Source organism: Vicugna pacos, chromosome 32, assembly GCF_048564905.1.
Source record: "Vicugna pacos chromosome 32, VicPac4, whole genome shotgun sequence".
Lineage (NCBI taxonomy): Eukaryota > Metazoa > Chordata > Mammalia > Artiodactyla > Camelidae > Vicugna > Vicugna pacos.
This window is the reverse complement of record NC_133018.1, coordinates 11,068,928-11,095,171: the sequence shown is the minus strand read 5'-3', so window position 1 is coordinate 11,095,171 and position 26,244 is coordinate 11,068,928. Positions and strand designations below refer to the sequence as shown.

The 26,244-nt window shown below is 50.9% G+C and overlaps 1 protein-coding gene across 1 annotated transcript; it reads right to left on the bottom strand.

Annotated features, from left to right (window-relative positions):
* Positions 1-1,348: 1,348 nt before the first annotated feature.
* Positions 1,349-25,460, bottom strand: PLBD2 (phospholipase B domain containing 2). Its single transcript, XM_015239615.3, has 12 exons — positions 25,108-25,460; positions 17,656-17,749; positions 15,107-15,265; positions 13,173-13,273; positions 12,739-12,953; positions 7,745-7,839; positions 5,916-6,076; positions 5,215-5,310; positions 4,881-4,952; positions 4,101-4,253; positions 3,322-3,484; positions 1,349-3,220 (listed from the first exon to the last, which is right to left on the bottom strand). Exons 1-12 carry the CDS (start codon positions 25,395-25,397, stop codon positions 3,053-3,055), a joined length of 1,767 nt encoding a protein of 588 aa, XP_015095101.2. The 5' UTR covers positions 25,398-25,460; the 3' UTR covers positions 1,349-3,052.
* Positions 25,461-26,244: the final 784 nt, after the last annotated feature.

Below are 26,244 nucleotides of genomic sequence, written 5' to 3'. Positions count from 1 at the left end.
CCACTGGAAGCGGAGCAGTAAGCCCCGCCATCTCTGGGTGTGTGTAAACTGACACTCTGACGTCTTTGATTAATGTCCTGTAAACCCTCTCTTCCAAGCACAGCACAGAAACTAAGCCAAAAACGAGACAGCAGAGGAAGTGCCAGGGCTGCCTCAGGGTCCTAGAGGGAGTCCTCCCCGCCGCCCCCTCCTCCTGGCTTCCTGCAACTATTCAAGAAGGTCCCTGCACCACCTATAGCAACTCCTGGGATCCCCAGGTTCAAAGTGAAGTTTGAGAACCAGTCTAACCCCGCAGGACACCACACAGATCCACACAGGCTGGCAGAGCGCCCAAGCACTTCTATAAAGAGCCAGTGCTGGGAGATTTCAGGGAAAACCCACCCCAGCAAAAAGCCCACATACTGATTTCCAGCCAGGGGGGACAGCAGGTGTACTTAAAAAAAAACCAGGAGACAGGGCGCCAAGAAAGGGCACGCAGGGACAGGAAATTACCGGCTCTCTAGCCCCACAATTGTTTCCAGGGCATATAGAGGGTTTAAAATTGCACTCAGTTCTGGAAGATCTACCCAGAATAAGATTGCTTTCGGTTTCCACAATCCTGCTTGAGTTGGGCACAAAATCCCCCGAAGAAGCGAGGCGGGACCAACTGGCCAGAGCCTTGTCCTGCAGGGGAGAGCAGAAGCCATAGATGGTCCTGCGGCGGCGTCTTGAAACAGGATTGTGGGAAACTCCCCAGCGCACAGGGGCTGAAGGAAACTGCCTTTCTAGCTGCCCCTGCAAAGGTGGCTTCTGCCTTTCCCGGATCAGCTGCAGCTCCAGTGGAGGACCATCTACATGATCCCTCATACTCTGTTTAGTTGCCCTAGCTCCACACCCACCCTCAACTCCTGGAAAGCAGAAAGAGGGACCAGAAATAATTTTAGGGGAACAGACGAGACATGTTTAAATTCCACCACCAGCCTGAGCCTCTAAGTGCTCATCTGCCAAATGGGTGTCACAGACGCTTCAGCCTCAGGAGTGGCTGGGAAGATCCCTTGCCTGGCACACAGCAGGTGGGGTGACCACTGTCCCGCTGGGGCTGGCGCCGCTGTCACGAGGAGATGGGGAGGGAGCGCTGCGTCCCACGGGAGAGTGCAGACCTGGGCCCCCATCCTGGCTCTGACGTGAATATCTCGGCCTCTCCCACCTAACAGGGCTGTTGGGAGCTCAAGAGACTCCAGGAAAGACAAGACCCTCTAGGGAGCTGGGAAATGTACTGGCAGAAAAGTTAGTTTTTAGAATCTCAAGTTGTCGAATCCCAGGTAACAGGAATTGTAAAGCAGCAGTGAGAAACAGGAAACCCAACCCCAAACCTCAACCGTGCTTTATTTTCTCCAGAGCAGTTACCAGCATCTTACACACTGTAAGTTTATTTTCTGTACTGTCTACCACCCAATGTAAACATCACAAGAGCAGGGATTTGGGGCGGGGGGTTGGTACCTGTTGTTATAAGGTATCCCCAGGACCTTATAACCATGCCTGGCGTGTACTTAGCGTTCGATAAATTGTTGCCAAAGAATGAACATTGAGTGTGTAAGCCCCCGTGTGGGCTACGTCACAGCCACCGGTACAGCAAATCCGTACCACCGCCCCCGCCGACCTCACACACAGGGAAGCGCTGTTCACATCATTCACCCATCTCACAGATGAGGTAACAGAAGTTCAGAGAGGTTAAGTCCCACAGCTAGTAAGAAGTGGAGACAGGATTCAAACCCAGGCCCTTGGCTCCAGGGCTGTGTGATTTCCTCTCTCCAAGCACATAGCATTGAGCAAGTCCTGATTCCAATGTAGGCTCTGGGTAAGATCAGAGGGGGAGGGGTTCTGTGTTGTGCTGACCTATACCCCCCAGTAGGACATGGGAAGGTCTTGGTGGTTAACAGGGCCCTGCAACAGGACCCAGAAGCAGGTGTTCAATAAACATATGGATAAATGGATGGTCCGACAGACATGAACAGATGGAGGAATGGGTAGATGGATGAGTGGATGGATGACGGACGAACAGGTGATTGGAAATGGATGGACAGATGGATAGATGGCTGGGCAGATGGACAAGGGGTGGGTGGCTTGGCAGATGGATGACGCTAGACAGACAGAAGGATGGGCAGGAGGATAGAGGATACATGGGTGAATGGTGCAGAACCCAAACCTGAGTCAAAAGGCACTCACCCAGCCGTCCCCACTGCCCCAAAAAGCACAGCACAGGGGCCAAGGCCTCTCTTGTTTAATTGGGGCACAGCCTGCGATCTCATTCCCACAGGAGGGGACCAGAGGACACTGCCCTGAGGCCAGGGGCAGGCCCGGGCTTGGGGCTGGAGGGGCTGACACTCCTGCCTGCCCCTGGAGAGAGGACACTCGGGCCCCTCTGGCCACAAGTTGCCAGGGACTTTGGTTTTTGTTTGTTTTCTGTCCTCAAGGAAGCTGTCCAGGAGGAGAAACAGGGGAGCTGCTTCCAGAAGGAGCACAGCGGGCGGAGCTGGGGGCTGGGAGGAGAGATGCCAACCTGAGGCCACGCCCAGGTCTGGGGCGGGGCTGAAACCCCCAAAGCTCCAGAGCCTCTAGCCAGAAGGATGTTGGGAGGTAGGGACGTAGGGACGGGAACAGGCCCCCCCTGCCTGCCCCACTGGGGGCCCCAGAACCTGATCCTAGGACTCCTCTCTGGCCCTCGGGAAGGGGCAGTATGATGATGCAGCTCCAGAATGAAAGAGAAAGCAGGGCAGGGAGAGCAGAGAGACAGAGACACACAGAGAGAAGTAGGGGGAGAGAAAGAGAGAGATACGCACATGGAGAGGGAGATGGGGAAGGAGTCAGTCTTGGGCTCCATCAGGTTCCACGCCCTACCCAGGAGGCCACCTAGATGAGATTAAACCTGGTCTGGCTGACCCAGGTCCCAGATCTGGGCACAGCAGGGGGCAATGCCCACTCAAGGAGGCAGGCAGGAGTTCAGGGTGACAGCCGGTGGGGTGGCCCTGCTGGGGTCAGCACGGGCGGAAGGCAGCAGAGCAGAGGAGGAGCCTCAGTCCCACCAGACCTCGATGGGCGAGAACTTCCAGAGGTCGGGCTGGCCCATGTGTAGCAGGCGGCTGAAGGGCGAGGTGCTCCACTGGAACGGGGGCAGCTGGTCCCACGTGGGGCCACTGGCCGCCAGGAGGCGCAAGGCCTTGGCCAGTGCCATGTTGGTCACCTGGGGGTGGGGGGAAGGCAGGTGGTTAAGCTGTCCCGACCTGAGAGGCACTGATGCCCAGCCCCCAGCTTTGACCCCACCCACAGCCCCAGGCCCGGCACCTTCACATCGATGCCCCCGTGGGAGCGCTGGTGCAGGGCCTGGAAGGGGTAGGAGCCGTTGGCTGGGTTGAGGTCGGAGCGGGCCGAGATGGCGTTCTCCCCATTGGCCTTGGGACTGCAAGCTTTGCACAGTGACAGAGGGTCGTGCAGGAAGTCGTTGTACCTGGACACGGAAGGGGAGGAAATATCAGTGCTGGGCAAGAAGGCCAGACCCCTCATGGCCGCAGCCCCCCAACCCGAACCCAGCCACCCGCTTTCAGTGTGCCTGGCTCCCTCCCACCACCTGGGCTTCCGTCAGCCCCCTTCACCTAGTCACCCCACACCCATCACTCAGGCCTCCTCCGCTCAGCTGTCCCTTCCTCTGGGAATCCCTCTGGGCCCCCATCCCAAGCCAGGCTGGAGACCCCGCTTTGTCCTTTTATAGCATCGCCTGGAGCCTGGACGGTCCTAGTTACACATCCACACCAGCATGAATACGTGGCGGATTTCTGCATCCCCCACGGGCAGGGTGCTCCCCGAGGATGGGGCAGGGGGGATGTTTTGTGCCCGTTTCCCAGTACCAAGCACGGAGCCCAGCAGGGGTGGTCGCTGCACAGCTGCCCAGCATCCTTACCTCTAACACGAGGAGGGCAAGAGGGCTGAGCGCTACCTGGGTGCCGCTGTACCGGCTGCTCCACATTTCACCGCCCCCCGCTGGCCCCTGGGCTTGTTCGTGAGGTTGAAATGGGTATCAATACATAAAGCTCCACAGGGCCCTGGGCTCATGGCCCCCCACGCACCTCATAAGCCGGATCATGGAGTCCAGGTCGTGTACCAGCGACTGGTTCCGCCTGAAGATCTGAGCCCGGGGGCTCCCATCGTAGGAGAACCAGTCCCCGTACTGGGCCACAAGGGCGGGCAGCCCGCTGGCGTTGAACACAGACTCAAAGGACCTGTTGGGGACCAGGAGGGTCACTCACAACCCTCACTGACCTCACCTGGCCACGGCCAGGGAGGTGAAGGGAGCAATCATGCCAGAACATTAACACCAACCACCCAGACAGTCAGGAGAGCAATAATCATGTCTTTTGTTTGTGTAGAGGGGGTGGCTTGGTGGGACGGCCAAGCCAAGGCTCTGGGGTCCAAGAGACGTGGGTTCAAATCCTGACTTAACTGCTGACCAGCTATGGAACTTTGGGAAAATTTGGCACTTTCTCGGGGCCTCAGTTTCATCATCTGTGAAATGGGAGCAGGGGCCATAGCTACCCAGCACAGTGGTTGTGCAGATCAAGTGAGATAACCCAGGTGAAGTGCAGTGAGGGTCAAGAGGTGATGGGTGTGCAGCCCAGTTAAAGTAGCTTCGCCGGGGAGCCACCACAGGGTTGGCACCTGAGTGGGTGCAGCCTGGGAGGCCATACCAATGCCGACACCACAGCTGTACCCCAAAACTGTCCTGGTGAAGAAAGGGTTGGGGTGGGTTTCTTTGCTTTGTGGGTTTCCAGAATCACCTGGGAGGGACCCCTCCCCAGTATGGAGAGCCGACCAAAAGATGGGGCAAGATACCAGGAAGGGAGACTTACGGGATGTTGTAGCTGGCCCAGTAGGTCTTCTGGTACAGTTCCGAGGTCTTGTCGGCCACCACCACCATGCCCCTGCGGCCAACAAGACAGACAGGGCAGGAGTGGTGAGAAAAGAGGCTCCTGTGGGCACTGCCCTGCTCAAGGACCCGACATGGCTCCCCGCTGCCTGGGGGTAGATTATGTCCTGAATCTTTAGCCCCAGTCACGGACTGCCTTCTCCTCCAGCCTCGCCTTCCTGAGGTTGGCCCCTTCCCGCACACGTTACAGCAGGCCTCCGGGGCTCTGCCTGAGCAATTCCCTCCACTGGAGTGCCCTGCCCTTTCCGGGTACTCACGGGATCTGTTCCAGGACAGTGAGCACCCTTCTCCCAGGGCTGGGCCTGCCGGGCACAAATGCCTTGTAGTCCACGATCATCCACTGGTTGTTGTACCTGCCGTGTGCAAGGACCAGGGACTGAACAGACCTTGAGGCCACGGCCACAACCCGCCCCTCAACCCTGCCCCCAGTGCCAGGCATGGCCAGGAATCACGGGGCCGGGGTGGTCTGGGAGTGCCCAGCCCTCCAACTGTCACTCAGACACTGTGGCTTGACCAGGCACCCTCAGACTCTTCTCTCATCCTGCTGCCTGCCTGCTCTAGAGCAGTCCATGGCTCTCTAGTGCTTTTTGCAACAAAGGTCAATTCTTCTGCCGAACGTTCTAAGATTCTGCACTATTCAGTCTGTGTCCCTGGCCCACACGGCCTCCATCCACTCATGTCTACCTCTTCTGACAGCCCTCCCACTGTCCCCAGAGCGCTCAAGTTCTACGTTTATTCCTGTCCTTCCTCTGGGAGCCCTTCCCTGGGTGGAGGAGCCTAGGAGAGAGGGACAACTCCTTTCCTTTCCCCGTGCCTGGCTCCCTGTGCCTGTCTCCCTGCAGATGCAAGGAAAGGACTCTGCAGAGGTGTGGGGTGTGGCCCCGGCGCCACATCAGGTCCCCCATGGGAGCAGCGGGAAGGTCAGGTGGGCAGGCCCCAGTGCCAGGAGCCCACTCACGTGCCGCTGTTGAACCTCTTAAAGATATTGGCCCAGGTGTCCCCATCTGGGGCCAGGCGGTTGGCCACGACGTTGCGCATCCACTCCAGCACAGAGCCCTTGGGCTGCACGTACTTCCACAGGGCCGGGTTCCTGTTACCGATGGTGGTCTCCAGTGTCACCTGCGGGAAGGTCGAGGGCACTGTTCATGCAGGGGACACACCACAGTGGCATCAGCGGTACCTGAGACCATCACCAATAGAAACCACAGACATTTTCCCACCACACGACAGGGTTGCACACATCTCAAAATGCTGTTTACGCTCCTTGTACTTCTAAACTATGGCAGGTAGCCCCTCTGCAACCGCAGTTTGTTATTTAATGTGATAATAAAGCAGCACGTATAGGCAGACCTCCAAGATATTGTAGGTTCTCTTCGGGACCGCTGCAATACAGCAAATATCACAAGAAAGCAAGTCACATGGACCTTTGGTTTCCCAGTGCATATAAAAGTTGTTTCCAAAAAAAAAAAAAAAGTTGTTTCCGCTGTACTGTATTCTATTAAGTGTGCAATAGCATTATGTCTAAAAAAATAGCATTATGTCTAAAAATGTACATACCTTAATTTTAAAAATACCCGATTACAATAGTCACATCAAAGATCGCTGATCACAAATCACGATAAAAATATAATCATCATTTTAAAAAGCTTGAAGTATTGTGAAAATTACCAAAATGTGACACAGAGACGTGAAATGAGCAAATGCTATTGGAAAAATGACGCTGATAGACTTGCCCGATGCAGGGTTGTTACAAAACCTTCAATATGTGAAAATCACCATGATTTGTGAAGTGCATTAAAATGAGGTGTGCTTGTATATTACATTAGAAGTGTACTTATATAATATTTCGATAAATGCATGTCAATATAACTGGTTTCCTTTATAATCCTGTATGTTGGTTTATGCATTTGAAGGCATCATTCCAAGAAGGGGTTCCCAGCTCCCCGGACCACCACAGGAGTCTGTGGCACAAAAACAGTTATGAATCCCAGTGGAAAGTGTATTTCCTGCCCGGACACTTTTCAGGTAACTGGATTAAACCACTTCATCTGTCCCTCCCCAGGCTTCATTCCCATTTTGCCCACCGTGAGCTGCAGGGAGGGGGTCTCCTCACCCACTGCCTGGCCCCTCTCATGCTTTTTCCCACGTTTAAGCAGACGAATTCCCACGCTCCTCTCAAAAGGAAATAGAAAAAAAAAGGGCCCTTCCTTTCCCCTCCCTGAGAATTGGTGTCTTCTGCATCTAGGGGTGTTTTTTTTATTTTAAGTGATGTTTTTTCCTCCCCCTGCATTGTTGCCCTGACGTTCCCAGCCCTGACTGCCCCGGCAGATGGTGGTGCCAGGAACAGATTTCTAAGAGAGTTTGAAACCCAGCCAGGACAACCGATAAAAACAACACATTGTAAGCAACATTTATTCCGAAAGCCTGGCCAGGTTTAGAGGGGGTTTTGTGGAAAGCAGAACCAGAAAGAGCAGAGTCATAGTGGGGAGAAGGATGACTTGTCCTAAATCATAAACATCAGTTGAAATCACTGAGGTCAAGGATATTTCAAAAGGGCCCTGAGGCTGGCAATTCATGAGCAGTTGCATTACAGTGCAGTGTCCCAGGACGGCCGCAGGGTTTGGAGGCCAAGGTGGGGGAGGGGGGAGTGCGGCGCCGGCTCTACATTTCACAAGCGCCCCCTGGTGGAGAACAGCGTCAGCCCTGGAGGAGGGGTGTGGCAGCTGAGTCTACCTGCTGGGTGAGAAGCTGGCCCCAGGAGAAAGGTTACACTAGAGAATGACTCACCAGCCCGCTGCCCAGGATGTAGAAGTCATCACAGGAGAAGATGGTACCAGGATAGGAGGAAAAGATCACCCTGTTGCCGGGAGCCGGGGTCGACTCTGTGGGGGAGAGTGAGCCCGGTCGGGGGCAGGGGGCGCTGATCAGACAAGCCCATATGGGGACCCCCACACCCCTACCTAACGAGTCTTGAGAGTCTCTAGGAGGAGCAGCGGGCTTCAGAGGAAGCCCCCACTCCATCCTTTCTGACAGTTAGCAAACCAGGCCATTTGATGTGTGTGTGTGTATGCATGTAAAAGCTAGCAGCAAATACATACATACATTTAATTTTTTTGTTTACCTTTTTTTTAACTGCAAAAATCTATTGTTAAAAAGATAACTCAGACAGCAAATACCCAGAGGTCTGAGAGCATGGACTTTGTCTTGGGGGAGATTTTTTTTACCCTGCTTTACCGAAGTATAATTGACAAAAATTGTCTATGTTTAAGGTGCACACTGCGGTGTTTGGGCATAGTTGTAGATACTGTGAAAGGATGACCAAAATCAAGCTAGTTTACCTGTCCAACACTCTGTACAGTTACCCTTTTGGTGTGTGTGGTGAGAACAGTTTTACTCTCTTGGGAAATTTCAAGTACACCATGCAGTGAGCTTAACTAGAGTCACCACGCTGTGCTTCAGAGTCCAGAACCTTTTTGTCCTGAAATTGGAGGCTCATACTGTCCGATCAACCTCTCCCCATCTCCCCGTCCCCCGCAGCCCCCAGCAACCACCTTTCTACTCTCTGCTTCTAAGTTCAACTTTTTTAGATTCCACATATAAGTGAGATCATACAGTAATTTGTTTTTCTCTGACTTATTTCACTGAGCATAATGTCCTGCAGGTTCATCTCTGTTGTCGCAAATGGCAGGATTCCCTTCTTTTTAACAGCTGAGTAATATTCCATGGTATGTGTATGTGTGTGTGGGGGGCCCAACATTTTCTTTATCCATTCACCTGTTGATGGACATTGAGGTTGTTCCTGTATCTCAGCTACTGTGAATATGGCCATGAACATGGGAGTGCAGGTTCCTCCTCAAAAGTTCATTTCCTTTGGATGTACACCCAGAATTGACATGGCGGGACCATACGGGAACACAAGCTTTGAAGGGAGGAGACCCAGGGAGAATCAGAGGTCAGTGTCTTATCAACTGTTCGGTTTATGGCAAGTTACTTAGCCTTTCCTAGCCTCAGTTTCCTTATCTGCAAAATGGGAATAGTAATCCTTCACCCCACACAAGGCAGCTGTAAAGATTTAATTTACAAGATCATGGAGGTAAAGGGCTCCTAGTACCACAGCAGGTCCACAGCAGGGCCTACAATCAAGGGTACCATGTAACCACACCAGCACTTGTCAAGGGATGGGCTTCAGGTACAAGGGACTCAAGGTTAGGGATGAGGGCCCTTGGAGGGGATAGGCTGAAAGAGCCATTCCTGTATAACCAACGAATAAATAAAAGGAAAAGGGGCAAAGTCATAACGGAGCTGGAAGGGAAAACAACCCATAGCAATGGTGTTTCTTCAGGGGCAGTGGGAACAGTGGGTTACAAAAGATCTGTATTCCTTCTTTGTGTTCCACTAGATTTTCTAACTTTCTGCAGTGAACACATATTACTTAATTTGTTATAATTATTAAAAATCAGTGTGGGAGACAAAAAGAAATAATCCAAATGCCCAACAACAGAAGAATGGATAAACAAACTGCAGCATCTCCATAGAGTAGACAATTAGGCAGCCATAAAAAAGAATGAAGTGCTCACATCGGCTACAACAGGGAGACGCCTTGAAAACATGATTCTGAATGAAACAAGCCAGTACGATTCCATCTTTACAGCATGTCCAGAACAGGCACATCTACAGAGACTGAAAGTAGATTAGAGGTTGCCAGGGGCTGGGAGGAGGAGGAAAAGGGGGAGTGATTACTCAATGGCTACAGTTTCCTTTTGGGGAGAAGAAAATGTTTTGAAACTAGAGAGAGGTGGCGGTTGCAGGACAGGGTGAATGTACTAAATACCACTGAATCGTTCACTTTAAAATGGTTACTTTTATGTCACGCATGTGAATTTCACCTCAACAAAGTAAATTAAAATTAAAAGGACAATCAGAAAAGTGTTTTAATTAGGGCAGGTTTAGATGAGGTTCTGGAACAGGCCAGAATGACCTCATGGAAAGAAATCAGAAGCAGGGTTGCCTGGGGAGAGAGGGGTGGAGACTAATTGCAAAGGTCACAGGGAGCTTTCTAGGGTGATAGAAATGTTCATATGTTTATCGAATGGTGGTTACATGACTGTATGTTTGTCCAAACCCATCAAATTATACACTCTATAAATTATCAAAATATACACTCTAAACTGATTATCCATCAATAAAGTGAATACAAAAAAAAACTGAGTTTGGGATGTCATTTATCATCCATTGGCGTGGCAAAAAATTAAAATGAACCATAATACCTAGTGCTGGCAAAGCCGTGGGGAAAGTCAACTGGCCCAACCATCTTTGGAGGCAATTTGGCTGTATCTATCTAGAGACTAAAATTTTAATTACACCCATTTTTAACCCAGCAGTGCCACTAGGAAACACCTCTGGGGGCCCACTTGTTTGCTGTAGCACTGTTTGAAACAGCAAAGACCTGTAAATGGTTCAAATCCTCAGCTGGGGACTAGTGACGATTTCACAACCAGCTGTTAAAAGGTGGGCTGCACATGGTACAGTAAACTCACCAAGGCCAGCTGTGGAGCAAGAGGAGCCAGATGCAGACAGTCCCCACAGCATGATCTGACTTATGTTTTTGTTTTGTTTTGTTTTTAAAGAAAGCAGGCTTTTTAGGGCCGTGCAACTATTCTCTAGAATGCTCTAATGCTGGCTACATGTCATTGTACGCTTGTCAAAAATCCATAAAACTCTATTACTATGCAAAGAGTGAACTTGAATGTAAACCATGGACTTCGGTTGCTAATAATGTATCAATATTGGTTCATCATTTCTAATAAATGAACCACACTAATGCAAGATGCTAATAACAGGGGAGAGTGGAAGGGGGATAAATGAGAACTCTCTATTGTCTACTCAATTTATGTCAACCGAAATTTTTTCTAAGAAATAGTCTATTAATTTTTTAAAAGGTTCATATATAAATGCATCCAAAAAAAAAATCTATGGATCCAAAATGGTATCAGTGCTTTCCTCTTAGGAGAGGTCTGGAATTTGGGAGGAGAGTATTAAGGGAGGTGTATTTCTTCATCTCCATTGCTGGGATTTGTGGCAGAGACAATGTGTTCACATATTACTTGTGTAATAAAAATAAGTTAAAACAAATGGAAAATTGAGATACATTTTTTTTTAAAGTCTAGGGAAAAAATATAACCAAATGTTCGCAGAAATGATCTCTTGTGGCTTTTTGGGTGTTTCAGTGACTTTCATTGTATGTGTATGTTTTACTGTGTTTTCTGATTTTCCATAACATATGCGTATGGCTTATGTAGGTTTTTAAAAGATATTAAGATGTTAGTGGATACACAGCAATGAGGATGAGAGAGCTAGAGCTACAGACGACAATATGGATCAAAGTCACAGGTGTTATGCTGAGTGAAAGAAGCCAGATGCAGACAGGTACATGCTGCGTGATTCCATTTGTAAACATTCAAAATCCGGCAAAGCTAATCCAGGCGGTGAGAGAGAGTCATGATGGGGTGGGGTTGGAGCCTGGAAAGGGACTGGAGGGAAGCTGCTGGGAGCTGGGGATGCTGCTTCTCAATCTGGGTGCTATACAGAGGTGTGTGCTCAACATGCAAACACTCTAGCTGTATACTTAACACCGTGCACACTTCTCTGTACAAATGTCAATTTTGAAGTTGACTGAAGTTTAAATTAATGGGCATTTGATTGTCTCCAAACCCCTACTGCAGCTGATGACCTTGTACACAGTCCCCATGCAGAAATGGAAATGTTTCTCCAGGGACAGATCTGAGCCAGTGGGCTGCTGGATCACGGGCGTGACAGATTTTATATTTTGTTAGATGCCGGCGGGGCTCCTCTTCAAAGTGGCTGTGCCAGCTCGGACTCCCATTAGCAGTGAATGAGGGTAGATGTTTCCCCACCTTTTTTCCCCTCCTGGCAACATGAGGTTGCCAGGCCAAGGAGGCACTGCAAACATTTGGCAGTGGCTACCTCTGAGGCTGACACCAGGGCCAGGAATGAGGCGGTTGTTCTATGGGGTATGTGGGTCTGCGTGGCAAAGTTTTCATGTGACAGAAAGAAAGCATTTCTGCATTCCTGTGTAGTTGATTGTTTGTTGCAAAAATGGCTGTAATTCTCCCTGTGCTTGTATCCACACCATCTACAATGTGACTCTGCCATTCCTTACATCTAATGGTAGGGTCTGTTTCCCCACCACTTGAATCTGAACTGGTCATTTTACTTATTTTGAGCAATGGAATGATGTGCAAGTTTCAATCAGCCCTCAAGAGGCCTTCTATACTTCTCGGCCCAGAGGTCACATGAACAAGGCTGAGCTAGCCTGTGGGAGGATAAAAGACCAGGTAGCCCAGCTGTCACATCATCCCAGCTGATATCCAACCCCAGTCATACAGAGGAGGCCATCCTAGGTCAGCCAGCTCACCCCAGCTGACTAGTGAAGCATCATGAGCCCGGCCAAGATCAGCAGGCTTAACTGAGAAAAACAAAACCACTCAGCTGACCTATAGACACATGAGCAAAAATAAAGCTGTGTTTTAAGACTTTGTTGTTTTAAATTTGGGCTGATTTGTTATGCAGCAGTAGCCTACTGATACATCTTGTGAGATAAAAATGAAAAGGAAATAGACATGTCAAAAATAAAATGAACTCAGAATGGCCTTACAGTGACCACAGTGTGTATGGGCCAAGGCCCACATGTCCTAGTAATGTCCCCAGTGTGGACCCACATACATGCTCACACACACACAGATCCATCCACATCTACCCACCTTGGGACCCTTCCCTGAACTGGAACCAGTACTTCTTCATGATGCGCAGCATGTACTGGTAGGAGTGCCAGGTGTTGTGGGCAACCAGGAGGTCACCTTGGCCAGGCAGCAGCTTGATGAGGGCGGAGCAGGAGCCAGAGCCCAAAGCATGCTTGGTCTTGGTCTTATTCAGGGCCAGCTCTAAGTCTTCGAGGTCCCCAGAGATCTGCAACAGGCTGTGGAGGGCCAGGGTGCCGGAGGGTTACCACATCTGCTGGGAGTGCTGTTACATACCCATTATACAGAGGAGGAAGCTGAGGCTCTGGGAGGTGAGGTGACCAGTCCAAGGCCACCTAGCCAGGAAGTGGCAGAGCCAGTACTGGAACCCAGGTCTGTCTGACTATAAGGTGTGTGGCCCTTTCCCCTACCCTGTCCACTCTGGGGGTGGCACTTACAGGAACCCCAAGGGTTTGATGGTGAACTTCCCAGTTGGAAAGATCACACTGCCTTCATAGCTGTCCTCTAGGCCTTTCAGCTGCAGGAGGGTCAGCCGCACCTAGGGGGAGGGGGAGGGGGCAGAGGGCAGGGGGCAGAGGGAGGGTGAGGCCTCTCCCCCAGGCTCACACCTTCTCCTGCAATGGGAGGGGCTCCAGCAAGAGAGGCCCAGGTGCACCCTCCAGGCTCAGCCAGCCCTGACATCCCCCCCTTAACCACCACCCAACCCTCCATGCCAAGCACCCTCCTGCCATCACTTAACTCTATGTCTCTGCCCTGTGCCAACCCCGTATCATCCCGATTTAAGAGTTCAGCTCAAAGGGCCACCTCCTCCAGGAAACCTCCCAGCCCACTCTGACCCACTGTTGACTGCTCCCTGTTCTGAATTTAGTTACTGGCTGTGCTGCTGGCTCAGGACACCTGTCTCATGTGCCTGACTCCCCTCCACTGTCACTGTCATTGTTCTGTAACCATGGAGTATATCACCATGTCCTGCACAGGGCCTTGGCCTGTGCTGGACATACACCAGGCACAGTAAGTATCTGTAAGATGGATGGACAAAAGGATAGACGGATGGATGGATGGATGGACAGGCAGGGCTGAAAGATGGACGGTGGCTGCTGAGTTAAACAACAGAAGGACAGAGAGAGAGGCAGTCACCTAGATGGATGGGAGGGTGGAGGAAAGGACAGATGTTCAGCCAGCACATGAAGTAGGAACGGGACAAGGTGGATTCACTCCTTCATCTGTAAGTACTCAACAAACCTTTACTTATAAGGCACCTACTATGTGCCAGACCCTGTGCTAGGCACTGGGGATATCCCAGTGGACAAAGCAGATGTGGTTCTTGCCTTGTCCTCATGCAGCCCAAGGCCAGCTGAAGACAGACTCTGAAGGCCTCACTAGAGTGCTACAGAGAAGTGCAGGGAGGTGACACCGATGTGCGGAATGGCGGGGGAGGGCCGGGCAGAGGGGGAGGAAGAAGAGTGTTCCAGGCAGAAGGAAAAGCACATTCAAAAGCCCTCAGGCAAGAGGGAACACAGCTTGTTCAAGGAACCAGAACGAGGCCAGGGAGGCTGGAGCACGGATCAAGAAGGTCAGTAGGAGATGAGGCTGGGGAGGGAGAGGGTGCAGGAGGGTCCTGAGGCCCTATTAAGGAGTGTGGGCATCATCCCCAGAGAACCAGGCAGCCCCTGGTGAGATTTACAAGGAGCAGAAACAGAGCAGAGGTGATGGACCAACAGATGGACAGACTGAGAGGTGTCTAGACTCTGGCCAGAAGAAAGATGATGAAGCAGGCAAGGTAGCTGGTCAGAGGGATGGCTGGGCAGGTTGCTAAGAGGGTAGATGGACAGACAGGTAGATGATGGACAGAGAGATGGGCAGGCAACCAATGGGGTATATCAACAGGGTGGGTGGACAGAAGAACTGACAACTGGGCTAAGATGGGCAGGGAGGTGATAGATGGGTAAATGAAAAGGAGAGGGTGAAAAATGGATAGGCTTGTGGGTGGGTGAATGGAGGAACTGACAAACTAGATGCATAGATGGATGGATGGAATGGATGGGTGGATGGGTGGGAAGGTGACTGGATGGGTGGCTAGATGGGTGGATGGATGGGTAGATGGATGGATGGGTGGATGGATGTGTGGATGGGTGGATGGATGGGTGGGTGGGTGGATGAATGGAAGGATGGGTAAGTAGATGGACAGGTAGATGGGTAGACAGATGGGTAGAGGGGTGGATGAAGGAGGGAGGGAGGGGAAAGGGGCTGGCAAAGGGGAGCGGGAGACTAACAAGTCAGCCAGCTGGAACAGTAGCAGCTGCACTGGCAGCAGGTCCCCAAAGCAGACCCACCTGCCACCCCACCCCTCTGTGCAAGGGGCCGTGCCCACCTGGTGCCAGTAAGCAGAGTCCTTGTTCAGCTCCATCTCCTCCTGCATCCACTCCAGGTTGGCCTCCAGGAAGTTCTTGAGCCTCTCGCAGTAACTGACTTCATACTCGAAGGGGCCGCAGTAATTCACCACCGTGTTCATCCAGTGCATGTAGATGAGCTGTGGGGCGGGCGAGGTGGGCAAGGGCAGGGGCGGGGCAGCAGGGCTGCTCTCTCCCCTGAGGACCCCACTGGCTCCCCACTCGGGCTCAGAGTCCTCACTCCCATCCAAGTCTCCAAACAGCCGAGGAGTCCCAGTGAGGCCACCTCTGTACCTCTGCTCACACCGGCTTCTCTCCCCCGAGGCCCTTCTCACCCAGCGAGCTCTTACCCCTAGCAGAGCCCAATGCCTCTGGAACCTTCCCTCCTCTGAAAGCCTTCAGCATTCAGTCTGCCCTAGGTTACACCCCCTTTGTTACTGGAGACCCCCCATCTATACATGTACTCACTCAACAACTACCGTTTTTGGAGCACCTACTACGTCCTGCCCCGAGCACTGCGGACACAGCACTGAACTTGACAGGAGAATCCTGTGCCAGTCCCACCAGCCCTCAAGAGGCCTTCCGCTCCTCCCTGCCCAGAGGTCACATGAACCAACCTGGGCCAGCCTGCTGGGGGGCGGAGGGAAGGCCCCCTGAGCCCAGTCGACCCCGTCAGCCCAGATGATGGAGAGCTGACCCCAGACACGTGACTGAGGCCATCCTAGACCAGCCAGCCTCCCAGCTGCCCTGCCAGCTGACCGCAGGGTCATCAGTGAGCCCTGCCAAGGTCAGCCAGGCCTGGCCCAGGATGCCAAGACCACCCAGCTGACATGCCAGCAGGGGGAGGAAAGTCTGCTGATCTTGTCGCCTGCAGAGGAGGGGCTGGTGGCCCAGAGCTAAGGTTAATGGCACTATTTATACAGACACAGCTCAGGATACGCTGTAAGGAAAGTGGTACTGTCACTATCGCTGCCTCCCAGCTGAGGAGACGAGACAGGGGCAGGTGAGTATCTTACCCTAGGTCATCCAGGTAATGAACCAAAGAGCCAAGATTTGAACCTACCAAATGATGTGGATTTGTAATTTCCCAAAGCACAGACTTCACTGGACTTTAAAGGTTTAGGGGTAACTTCCAGCCTCATTCCCCCACCACATTGGAGATATTCCAAAACACACACGTCAGTGAGGAAGCATCCATAGCCCCAAGACTGAAAGCTTAGGGACCCCTGCTCCATCACCATTTCATTGAAATACATCCAAATTCTACTCATCTTTTGAGGCCCCATTAAGATGCCACCTCTTCCGTGCAGCCTTCCGCTACTTCCAGAAGCAGTTCCCAAGTGCCTGTCCTACATCAGGCTCTGGGCTGGATGCAGGGGACACAGCTGGGGACAGGACACAATTCCCACCCACAGAAGCCCACAGGCCGGTGGGGGAGGTGGCAGAACAAACCACTTTGAAGCAGAGGCTCCGGTCAGACAGAGCTGGGTTTGCATGTTGACTCCTCTGCTGACTGGCTGTGTGACCCTGGGTAAGTTACTTCACTTCTCTGAGCCTCAGCATCATTTGTTCAGTGGGGGTGGTCAGGCCTCCCTCTGGGGGCTGGTGCACAAGCTTAGCGAGATAACATGGGCGAAGCCTCTGGTGTGTGTGTCTGGGGTTCCTCATTTGACAACCACTGCCGGCCTTGCCCCAGGGTTCCTGGCCAGCTATGAGGCCCTTAGAGATGGAATCATGTCTCATTCTCCACTGAGCACCCAAAACAGCGCTGGCCTGACCCAGTGTGTGACCACCTCCCCATACATTGAGAGTCTCCCCTACCCCAGAGGCACCCACCACCCCACCCCTGGTAGCTACAGCTCTCAGTCCTTCACTCATTCACTTATACTGACATAGAATTCACATGCTATAAAATTCACCACTTAAAAATGTACAATTCAGTGGTTTTTAGTATGTTCATGAAATTGCACAACCATCACCACTGCCTAATTCCAGAACATTCTCATCGCCCCAGAAAGAAACCCCATACCCATTAACAGTCACCCTTCTTTTGCCCGGCACCCCTCCACCTTCCACCCAGCCCTTGGTAACCACCAATCTCCTTTCTGTCTCTATGGATTTGCTCATTCTGGACATTTCCTATAAATGGAATCATACAGCATGTGGCCTTTTGTGACTGGCTTCTTTAACTTAAGATTATGTTTTCAAGGTTCATCTGTGTTTTAGTGTGTATAGGTATTTATTTATATTTTAAATGGAGGTACTGGGGCTTGAACCCAGGACCTCGTGGATGCTAAGCACGTGCTCTGCCACTGAGCTATCCCCTCCCCCCATGTTATGTATTTTTAATATGCATCAAAGAGTACCTAGTGTAAATTTTTAACAAACATATGTGAGCCTTTCTTCCCCAAGATGGAAGGCTGGGGGCACGGGGGTGCCCCCTCTACACATATCTCAGAACCCTCCAAAGATCCCTGGGGAATACACTTGATGAGTGGGGGAGTCCCGGGTCCCCCAGCCTGGCCCTTACCTCCTCGGACACGGCGGCCTCCACCACGCCTGCCGCGTAGGCCTGTAGGCTGTCGTTGAACTGGCCATTTGTGTGCAGCTCCAGAAAGGCCCACCTGCAGAGGGAGGAGAGGGGACACTCGGTCAGCACGGGGACAAGCATGAAACGGGCGCTCAGCTCGCCATACCACTGTCTGCAGTTTTCAGGCATAAAAACCAACCAACTGCTGTGCACATGAATGTGCGTCAGTCTGTGTCTGTGCACATGTCAGGCTAAATCCCTAAAAGACGAACTGCTGGGTCAAAGGGCACCTGTATTTTTCATTTTAAAAAATATCAATAAACAGCCTCCCCCAAAGCTGTACTAAGCTTCATTCCCACTGCCCCCAACCTCCCACAATATACCAGCTAATATTTACTGAGGGTTTGATCCATGCCAGGCACTGTTCTAGTCACTTCCATATCTAGTAACTCATTTAATCTTCATGACAATCCCACGGTCCTGCACAAGGCAGGCACTGTTACTGTCTCCATCGGGCAAAAGAGGAGGAAGTTAAAGCATGGAGTCATTACCTGCTGTGGCAGCCTGCACTGCGGCCCCCTCCCCATGTGTCCCTGCCTTTTGCTGTGACTTTTTGTCCCTCTCACCAATGGCCAAGTGTCCTCCCTCGCCTCCTTGACTTTCTCAGTCATGTAATATGACTTGCTTCGGCTGATGGAATATGGTGGAAGTGACTGTGTATCAGTTATGAGATGAGTCTTTGAGGGGCCTTCCATGTTTCTGTGTGCCCTCTTGTGCTCCTGCTATTGCCACAAGAAAAATATGCCTGGCCAGCTTGCTGGTCCCAAGAATATGAGAGACACATGTTGTTGACCAGGTCTGCAGACCTGTTGCATGAAGCAGAGCTGCCCCAGTGCCCCATGGATCTGTGAGGTTATTGTTTCAAGCTGCTGGGTTTGGCGGTGATTTGTTACACAGCACCGTTGCCCAATACTAGCTGATACACATGCCAAAGGTCACAGAGCTAAGAAAGGGCATAGCCAGGATTCAATTCCAGACAGGCTGGCGCCCACTTCTCCTCTGAAACAACACTTCTCAAACTCTGATGATCATCCAGGTCACTTGAAGACCTTGTTAGGAAGTAGATTCTGATCAGGAGGTCCAGGGTAGAGCCTGAGACCCTGTATTTCCATCCGGCCCCCAGGTGATGCCTGGGGTGTACACTGCATTTCTACAATGTACAAACTCATGGCTGCCCACTTCCTTGCTTAAAATGATTCTTATCAATTTTTTTCATCCTTACTATGGTGACAGTTGAGAAATTCAATCATGTCAGTTATAGTCCTTGAATTAGTTAAGCTATAGATATTTTATTTTTATTGATCATTTATAGTTCTTTGGTTTTTTTAACATTTTTTTATTGAGTAATAGGTCATTTTACAATGTTGTGTCAACTTCCAATCATTTATAGTTCTTTGGTTTATGATCTTTACTTATTTTTCTCTACTGTGGTTTTTTTTAATCTTTTCTTATTGACTGGTGGAATTCTCTATATACATATTAGCCCTCGACTCGTCATTAATACTGAAAATGCCTGTATTTTAACTGATTTTTGCTTTTGTCTTTGCTGTAGGGTGGTTTTTGGTTTTGTGCAGCCAAACCTATCAATCTTTCCTTTATGGTTCTGGATTTCATTCTTGCTCCAAGGACACAAAAATATCTACCCAGGTGATTTCTATAACTAAGGAAAACACTTGTGAAGGCAATTTCTATTAAGAAAATGAGGGCATCAAAAAATAGTAATGAAACCTTGAAGGGGCTACTAGACAGAGAGAGCCAGACTCAGCCAGGACTGTCTTGTGGGAGGCTGGCTAAAAAGCCACCAAAGAGCTCCAGGACAAGAAGAACTGTGCCCTAGGGAAGATGCAGAAGAGGAAATGACTATCAAAATACTCACACCAGATAGTTGTGGCAAAAAAAGCCTATCTGAGGGCCTACTAGGTGCCAGACATTGAAGGGACCGAAGAATGAATGTAACTGCAATGATGAGAAAAGGAGTAACACGCCACGGAGGTTCTCTGAGGAGGTACGCCTCCTGCTGCTACTAAGTAAAATCTAGGAAGGCTTTACAGAAGAGGTGATGGCTGCTCTGGGCTTTGACGTTTAAGTAGGAGCTTGCAGAGGGGTGTGGGGAAAGGAGAGAGGAAAGGGAAAATAAAAGAAGGAAGCTGAGCCCTGAATGTTCCAAAGCAAATAACTTGAGTCACAGGATAAGACAGAGCTGTGGGGATTGGTAATGAGGCCCCCTACGACAAAGAACAATGACCCCCAGCACTAAGCACATCACATGTTTATTTATCTCTCTAAATTCTCCTAAAGACCCTACACTATGAATTTTATTCTCCCAATTTACAGATGTGCGACCAAAGCTCAGAGAGGTGAAGCCACTTGCCAGAGGTCACACAGAAAATAAGTGGCAGACTTGAGACTAACAATACAGAGTATGTGCTCTGAGCCTCTAACTTAACTAAGTTTTGTGGTGGCTGGTTTTGTCCTTGAAGGTGAAGAGGCTCATTCTTATCAAAGGAACATGGGAGCCATGAACTTCTGGGGAATGATTCACATATAACCACAGATAAGGATAGCAAAACACAGGAGACTAGGATAAAGATCTTAAGTTTCAAGGCGAGTGGAGGATAAAGAGAGTCTGGGCTTGTGGGTCCCTCAGCCTTTGTCTGAATCCCCAGGTCTCTCTCTTATCAACTGCATACCTTCGGGCAAATTGCTTAACCTCTCTGGGCCTCAGTTTCCTCACCCGTGAAATGGGCACAGCGATTCCCACTTCAGAGGGCTGCTATGGCACATGCCAGAAAATAACTCATGTTTTATGCTCACTAAATACTTGTCTCATCACGAGTCTGAGAGGGGAGGTTTGAAGAGCTCCAATAGGTTTGGTGATAGGAAGAAAATTAAAACAGGGCCCAGCGTCTAGATCCCCTTGCAATTTAAAAAAAAAAAAAAAGCAGAGGATCAAGGGAGACTGTACACAAATTACATAAAACCAAAAAAGCTGTTCAGAAGCCAAGTCCCAGTTATAACAGAGAGGTCGGTGGCCTTCCACCAGACAGCATCCGGTTAAAATCTGCTCCTTCTAGGGGGAACAGGCTGAGTCAAGGCCACGTTGCTGAGGCAGCAGTGAGGAACACATCCCCAGACTGGTGCTCACACAGCCTTTGGAGATGCGAATGAGGGCCCTTGATCACAGCAGTGTTTTTCACCAGAGCTGAGTAAAACTGGACCCTCCGGAAATATCCACCATTAGCGTCCTGACGCGATAATCCATCCATATGGGAGACTGCTTTGTGCTGATGAGATGTCAGACACAAAGTTGTTTTTAAAAAAATAAGATCAGAGAAGAATAAATGGTAGAATTAGAATAACCCCACGTACAAAAGCATCACACACACCCCTCCCTATAGACACATGCATGTATGTATGCTTAGGGCTGTTTACACACAGAAAATTCTGCAAGAAAGAGCTGACCGTGGTTATTTATGGAAAGAGAGAATGAGAGGGATTTACCTTCCACACGCCATCTCACCTTTCCAAACTGCTAGATTGTTTACTATAAGTTAAGTACCTGTTATAATAATTACAAAAATTTAGGGGGGAGGGTATAGCTCAGTGGTAGAGCACGTGCTTAGCAGGCAGGAGGTCCTGGGTTCAATCCCCAGTACCTCCATCAAAAAAAAAAAAAAAGGAAAAACATTTCAAAAATTTAAAAGAGAAGAGCAGCATGATTCTTTATAGCTGGACAGAAAGAAAAAGGATGAGGGGGAGACCACAATTTTTCCAACCTCACCCCCCAAGCCAGGCGACAGTACCACAAATATGCAATTAGTCACTGCCTTTGTTCAAGAGTGGACCTCCTGCCTTTCCTCGTGGGCCGCCTCACTCCAAAGGGCAAGTCGGTCTGGATGGGGTTTATTTACTTTGCCTGGCTCCTCAGAAAACCTGGCTGGGTGGGCTTCTGTCTGTCTTCCCAGAACACTTTGCAAAGAGAGAGGTTCCCATTTATGAGCTTTTGCTCCAAGCTAGGGGATTTCAGTGCTGGAGCCTCTGAGGCTGTTGCCTTTGGCCCTAGGCCCTAACCAAATGATTTTTTTTCCATGACCCTGCAAGGCTGTCACCAGCCTCATCACGGAGACAGGCAGCTGCCCCCGGCCACCTGCAGTAAGTGTCTGGGCAGAGATCTGAACCTAGATCTCTCTAATATTAAACCTGAGACCCTGCCTCATACCTTACCTCCTTCCTCTTTCACCTCAGCTTCTCCATCTGTAAAATGGGGAGGCCTGGCCATCAGCAAATGGTTTCTGGGATCTCTCACTGCTGTGGTGGCTGACAGCTCTGATAAACTTTACCCCAGCTGCTGACCAAAAACAAAACAAACAAAACCCCGAAAAAACAAACAAACAAAAAACACTGACAAGCGAGTGTTTCTAAAGCAAAATGTCCCCATTAGCTTGTTCTTGATTCAGAGCTCACATTCTTCCTGCCTGTTTAATTTTAAAACAGCAGGTGTTTTATTAGCTAAAAATGGGCCAAGATCGATACATACTGTTCTGGTTTGTTCTTAATGCACTTTCTTGACAAAAATAAAGAGTTGGCTGCACTGAATGTGTCTCTCCAATCTTTTCTTTTTTTTTTTGGAAAGTCCATGGGTCGCACTATGATTTTACGTCAAGGGCAGCTAATACCACTGAGATGACTCCAAGGTCTAACGAAGAAGCCACATTTGGGAAAAAGCCGGACCATTCACAAGAGATGAGCAGGGGGTCACACATTGCCCCTCGTCCCCAACCCCCCATCTGTGTACAGTGAGCCCTGGACACCCTCTACTATGTGGGAGGCACCACCTCATCTGTGGCTGCCACTCCTTTCCCATTCCTGACGGTGCAAGTTTAACTTTTGCGACTTTTCAAAGAAACAGCTGGGTGGCACTTCTCCACTCTGCTTGTTGGGTGGGAGATCTGGGCTGTTTCCCAGCTTCCTAATAGCTTAACTCCCTCTTACTGGTACTTACTTCCTCTCCCAACTCAAAGGTGATTTATGTCACACAGCTGGTTTGGGGGCGGGGGGTGGGGAATCAGGTCAGAGAAGGAGGTAAAAGTTAAGGCTAGAGAGTTCGGCCTTCCCAGGACCAAGGCCAGAGCCAGGAAGGCGCAGGTGTTGCTTCTGGGGGCATCTCGCATCCCCAAGAGTCAAATCCTAAATGTTTCAGGCTACGTGGGGAGTGTGGGTCCAGAGTCAGGGAACAACTGAAAAAGGAGAGATCATGGGGGAAGGGGAAGCTATCCTGACAATCCTGGGATCTGGTGAAATCCGGGGGCCAGAAAGAAGGAGGGATCCCAATTCTAGGTGAAAAGAAGAGTCAAACCATGATTTCCACCCTCCAAAAACTGAGACAGTCACCCGCAGACCAGAGGTTCTGCTGCTTGGGGGCCAGGACACTCCAGATGTCTTTCTTACATCTTACTTCTGAGTTCTCAAGAGGGTGTCTTTGACGACCTCAGTTTCCCCGCTCATAAAACAGGGGCTTCCTGTACAGTTTTCCCTATATCATAGTCCCAAGTGCTGTCAAACTCAGAGGGAAAGGGGCAGACTGGACAGAAAAGGTGCTGGAACCATGAGGTGAGACCAAGAAGTGTGGAAAAGGCCAGGGCTCACTTCTCAGGCCACCATTTCCCCCTCTGTAAAATGGGGGCAGAAGACACCCACTCCTTTCTCTTTTACTCATTCCTTCCTTTAGTAAATAAACAGAGGTGCTTTCTGTGATCCCCCTGAGTGTCCTTTTGAGCCTCACCTTCAAGGGAGGAAAGAGGCCCAGAGAGGTGAAGTGATTTGCCCAAGGGCACACAGCGCCAGAGCTGAACCAGCAAGAACCTTCCATCCATCAAAATCAAGGGAGTCCTCTTCCCACCTGTTCTCCATAACTGAGAGCAACACAGCCTGGTGGGGGCCTGCTGGGGCCAAAGCCCCTCCCCGTCCTGGGCCCTACCTTTGTGCCTTATCCCCTAGGCATCCAGGCACAAACTGTCATGCTCTCTTAGCTCTGCTAAGTGGGGCCCAAAACATATGTGAGTCAGCAGAGACCAGGTCACCAGATTCCAGAGTCACGTTGCCACAGAGTTCTGGTTCCCTCCATAGATGCCAGCCCACTCTGTGGCTGCTTCTTCCTGGGAGCCCTCCCAGATTAGCCCCACACAACTCCTATGTCTGCAGCAAATCCTCTCCTCACAATCTCCAAACTATCTAACACCCTCCCATGTGCCACAAAGCACCTGAATGGAGGTGTCCCCAGTGTCCTGTGTCTCCCCAACACCTGCAGAAATTAGTGCATGCTGGCAAAATGGATGGGGACAGCAGCGGGAGGAGCCATGCCAGCTGGAGAGGGCAATGTATTCTAAGGACCAGGATGAGCCCAGGATGGGATGGTGTGGGCGGGAGGTTGTGCGGACATGGGGTTCTCTAAGATCCCCAGCACAGCCTGGATCCAGGGCCTGGGCCTTGATGACAAGGCTTTGAGGCAGATTTTTCCCCACTCCCAGGATTTTTCTGCCTGCCACTATCTCCCCCACTGAATGCGGGTCCCTCCTCAATTTTGTGTCCCCAAGGCCAAGCATACTAGGTGAGTGGATGAATGAATGGGCACAAGTTCTGGCACAAGGCCTGAGAGGGGCATTACCAACCTCCTAGCCAGAGCACATCCTCAAAATTCAAGCCACAGATGGGGAAATGAGAGCCCAGACAGGCAGAGGAGTTCGGTAAGAGTCACACATCGGAATGACAGCCTGAGTCCCAGTGATAAGGGTAGTGATCATGACTGCCAAGGATGGAGTACTTGGCTCCATACTAAGTATCTGGCCAATCGACTTTCCGCTAGACCAGGAGAGAGGAGGGAAGCAAGGAGCAGAGGCCAAGCAATGACACTATCTGGGCCTATGTGAATTTAGGGACACTCTGTTTTCAGACTGGCCTGGAATCCAAGCTCAGCCCTGCAGTTCTGGTTGTGGAAAGGAGGCGGGGAGGGGGGGCTGGCACCCATGGGGTGAGCTACAACCAACGAAGTGAGAGTTTCTGTTGGAGAGCTATTACCATCCCCCTGGCCCGTGGTGGTGAGATGCGCGTTGAGGGGAAGAGTGCTGGCCTCCGTGGGGATAGGAGTTACTGTATCATTAGGGGAGCAGAGTTACTGTTATCTCTGGCTGAAGGCAAAGGACTGGTCCCCATGAGCTGAGGGATGCTGCATCAGCCCTACCCAACGGCGATGCTCAGAGGCGGGAAACTGGCCCCCAGGGAGACAGGGATGGGACGCTGTCACTGACAAGAGGCTGGTCCTAGGGCGAGGCGAGGCCCGGAGCCCACGCAACCCCCTCCCCCGGCTGGCCCGCGCGAGGTCGGGCCAACCCTTACCCGGTCTCGCGGATGGCGTTGGTAAGGTTGGCCCAGGCCACCGCGTCAGGGTGGCGGCCGTCCACCAGGCGCAGCTGGCCCGTCTCGGCGTCCAGGAGCACCGAGCGGCTGCGGGAGGCGGGTGGGACGAGCCTGCCGCGCCCCCGGTGGCCCCCCGGGATCTGGATCGCGCTGGTCAGGCCGCTCAAGAACAGCCCGACCAGCAGGGCCAGCACCAGGGCCAGCGCCAGCGCCCGCGTCAGCGCCCGGGCCAGGCGGCCGCCGGGGGAGCCGTACATCGGGGCCACCATGACCGCGCAGAGCGGGGCGCAGCTGCCCGGCTCACGTGACTGCTCTCCGCTGCGGAGGGCGGGGCCGGGGCGGGCGGGGAGAAGGCGCGCTGGGGGGCGGAGGCGCGGGGTTCGGCCGAGTGTTTCCGGGTAGGCGGGGCCCAGGCAGGACGTAAGGGGCGGGGCCACCTTAAAGGGGCCCGGCGTCCCCGTCCGCCTACCCAAGCCCTGCGGTGGCACACTTCCTCCCAACTTCATATTTCTCAAATTTTTAAGCCTTGAGGAAAGTTGCAAGAATAATAAAGTAGATACCCACATGCCTGCTATCGATTGCTAATATTTTGTCACAGTTTATTAATCCTTCTCTTCTGTATCTATAATTTTGCTCAATCATGTGAGAGTTAATTGAAAACATTCTAACGATCAACCGTAAATACTGCAGATCTCATAAAAGACATTATCCTTCATAAGAGCAATACCATTATACCGCTGAGCACATTTATCATTTATTTAATACTGTTGTCTAATACAGGGTCTTTATTCAGATTTCTCCAGTTCTCCCAAGAATGCTTTCTCGGTTTTTTTCTTCTGACTCAGGATCCACTCCTCACACAATGCACAAGAATAAACTCCTAAATGATGAACATCTAAATGTGAAAAATGAAACTGCGAGTATTAAAAGAATACATGGGTGAATTTCTCCATAACTTGTGGGGGGGGGCCTCTAACTATGACTCAAAATCCAGGTGCCATAAAAGATTAGTAAATTTGACTACATAAAATTTCCTTTTAATATTTACATGTCAAAAACACCATAAGCAAAGTGAAAAGACAACTGACAAATTGGGAGAAAGTATTTATGACGTAT

Bases quoted from the DNA above. Each gene is read 5' to 3' on its own strand.
- PLBD2 (XM_015239615.3), bottom strand. From the start codon at position 25,397: ATGGTGGCCCCGATGTACGGCTCCCCCGGCGGCCGCCTGGCCCGGGCG. The intron at 17,750-25,107 runs GTAAGGGTTGGC...CTCCCTCTGCAG, and splicing joins AACGCCATCCGCGAGACCGG to GTGGGCCTTTCTGGAGCTGC. The intron at 3,221-3,321 runs GTGCCGGGCCTG...CCCCACCCCCAG, and splicing joins ACGGGGGCATCGATGTGAAG to GTGACCAACATGGCACTGGC.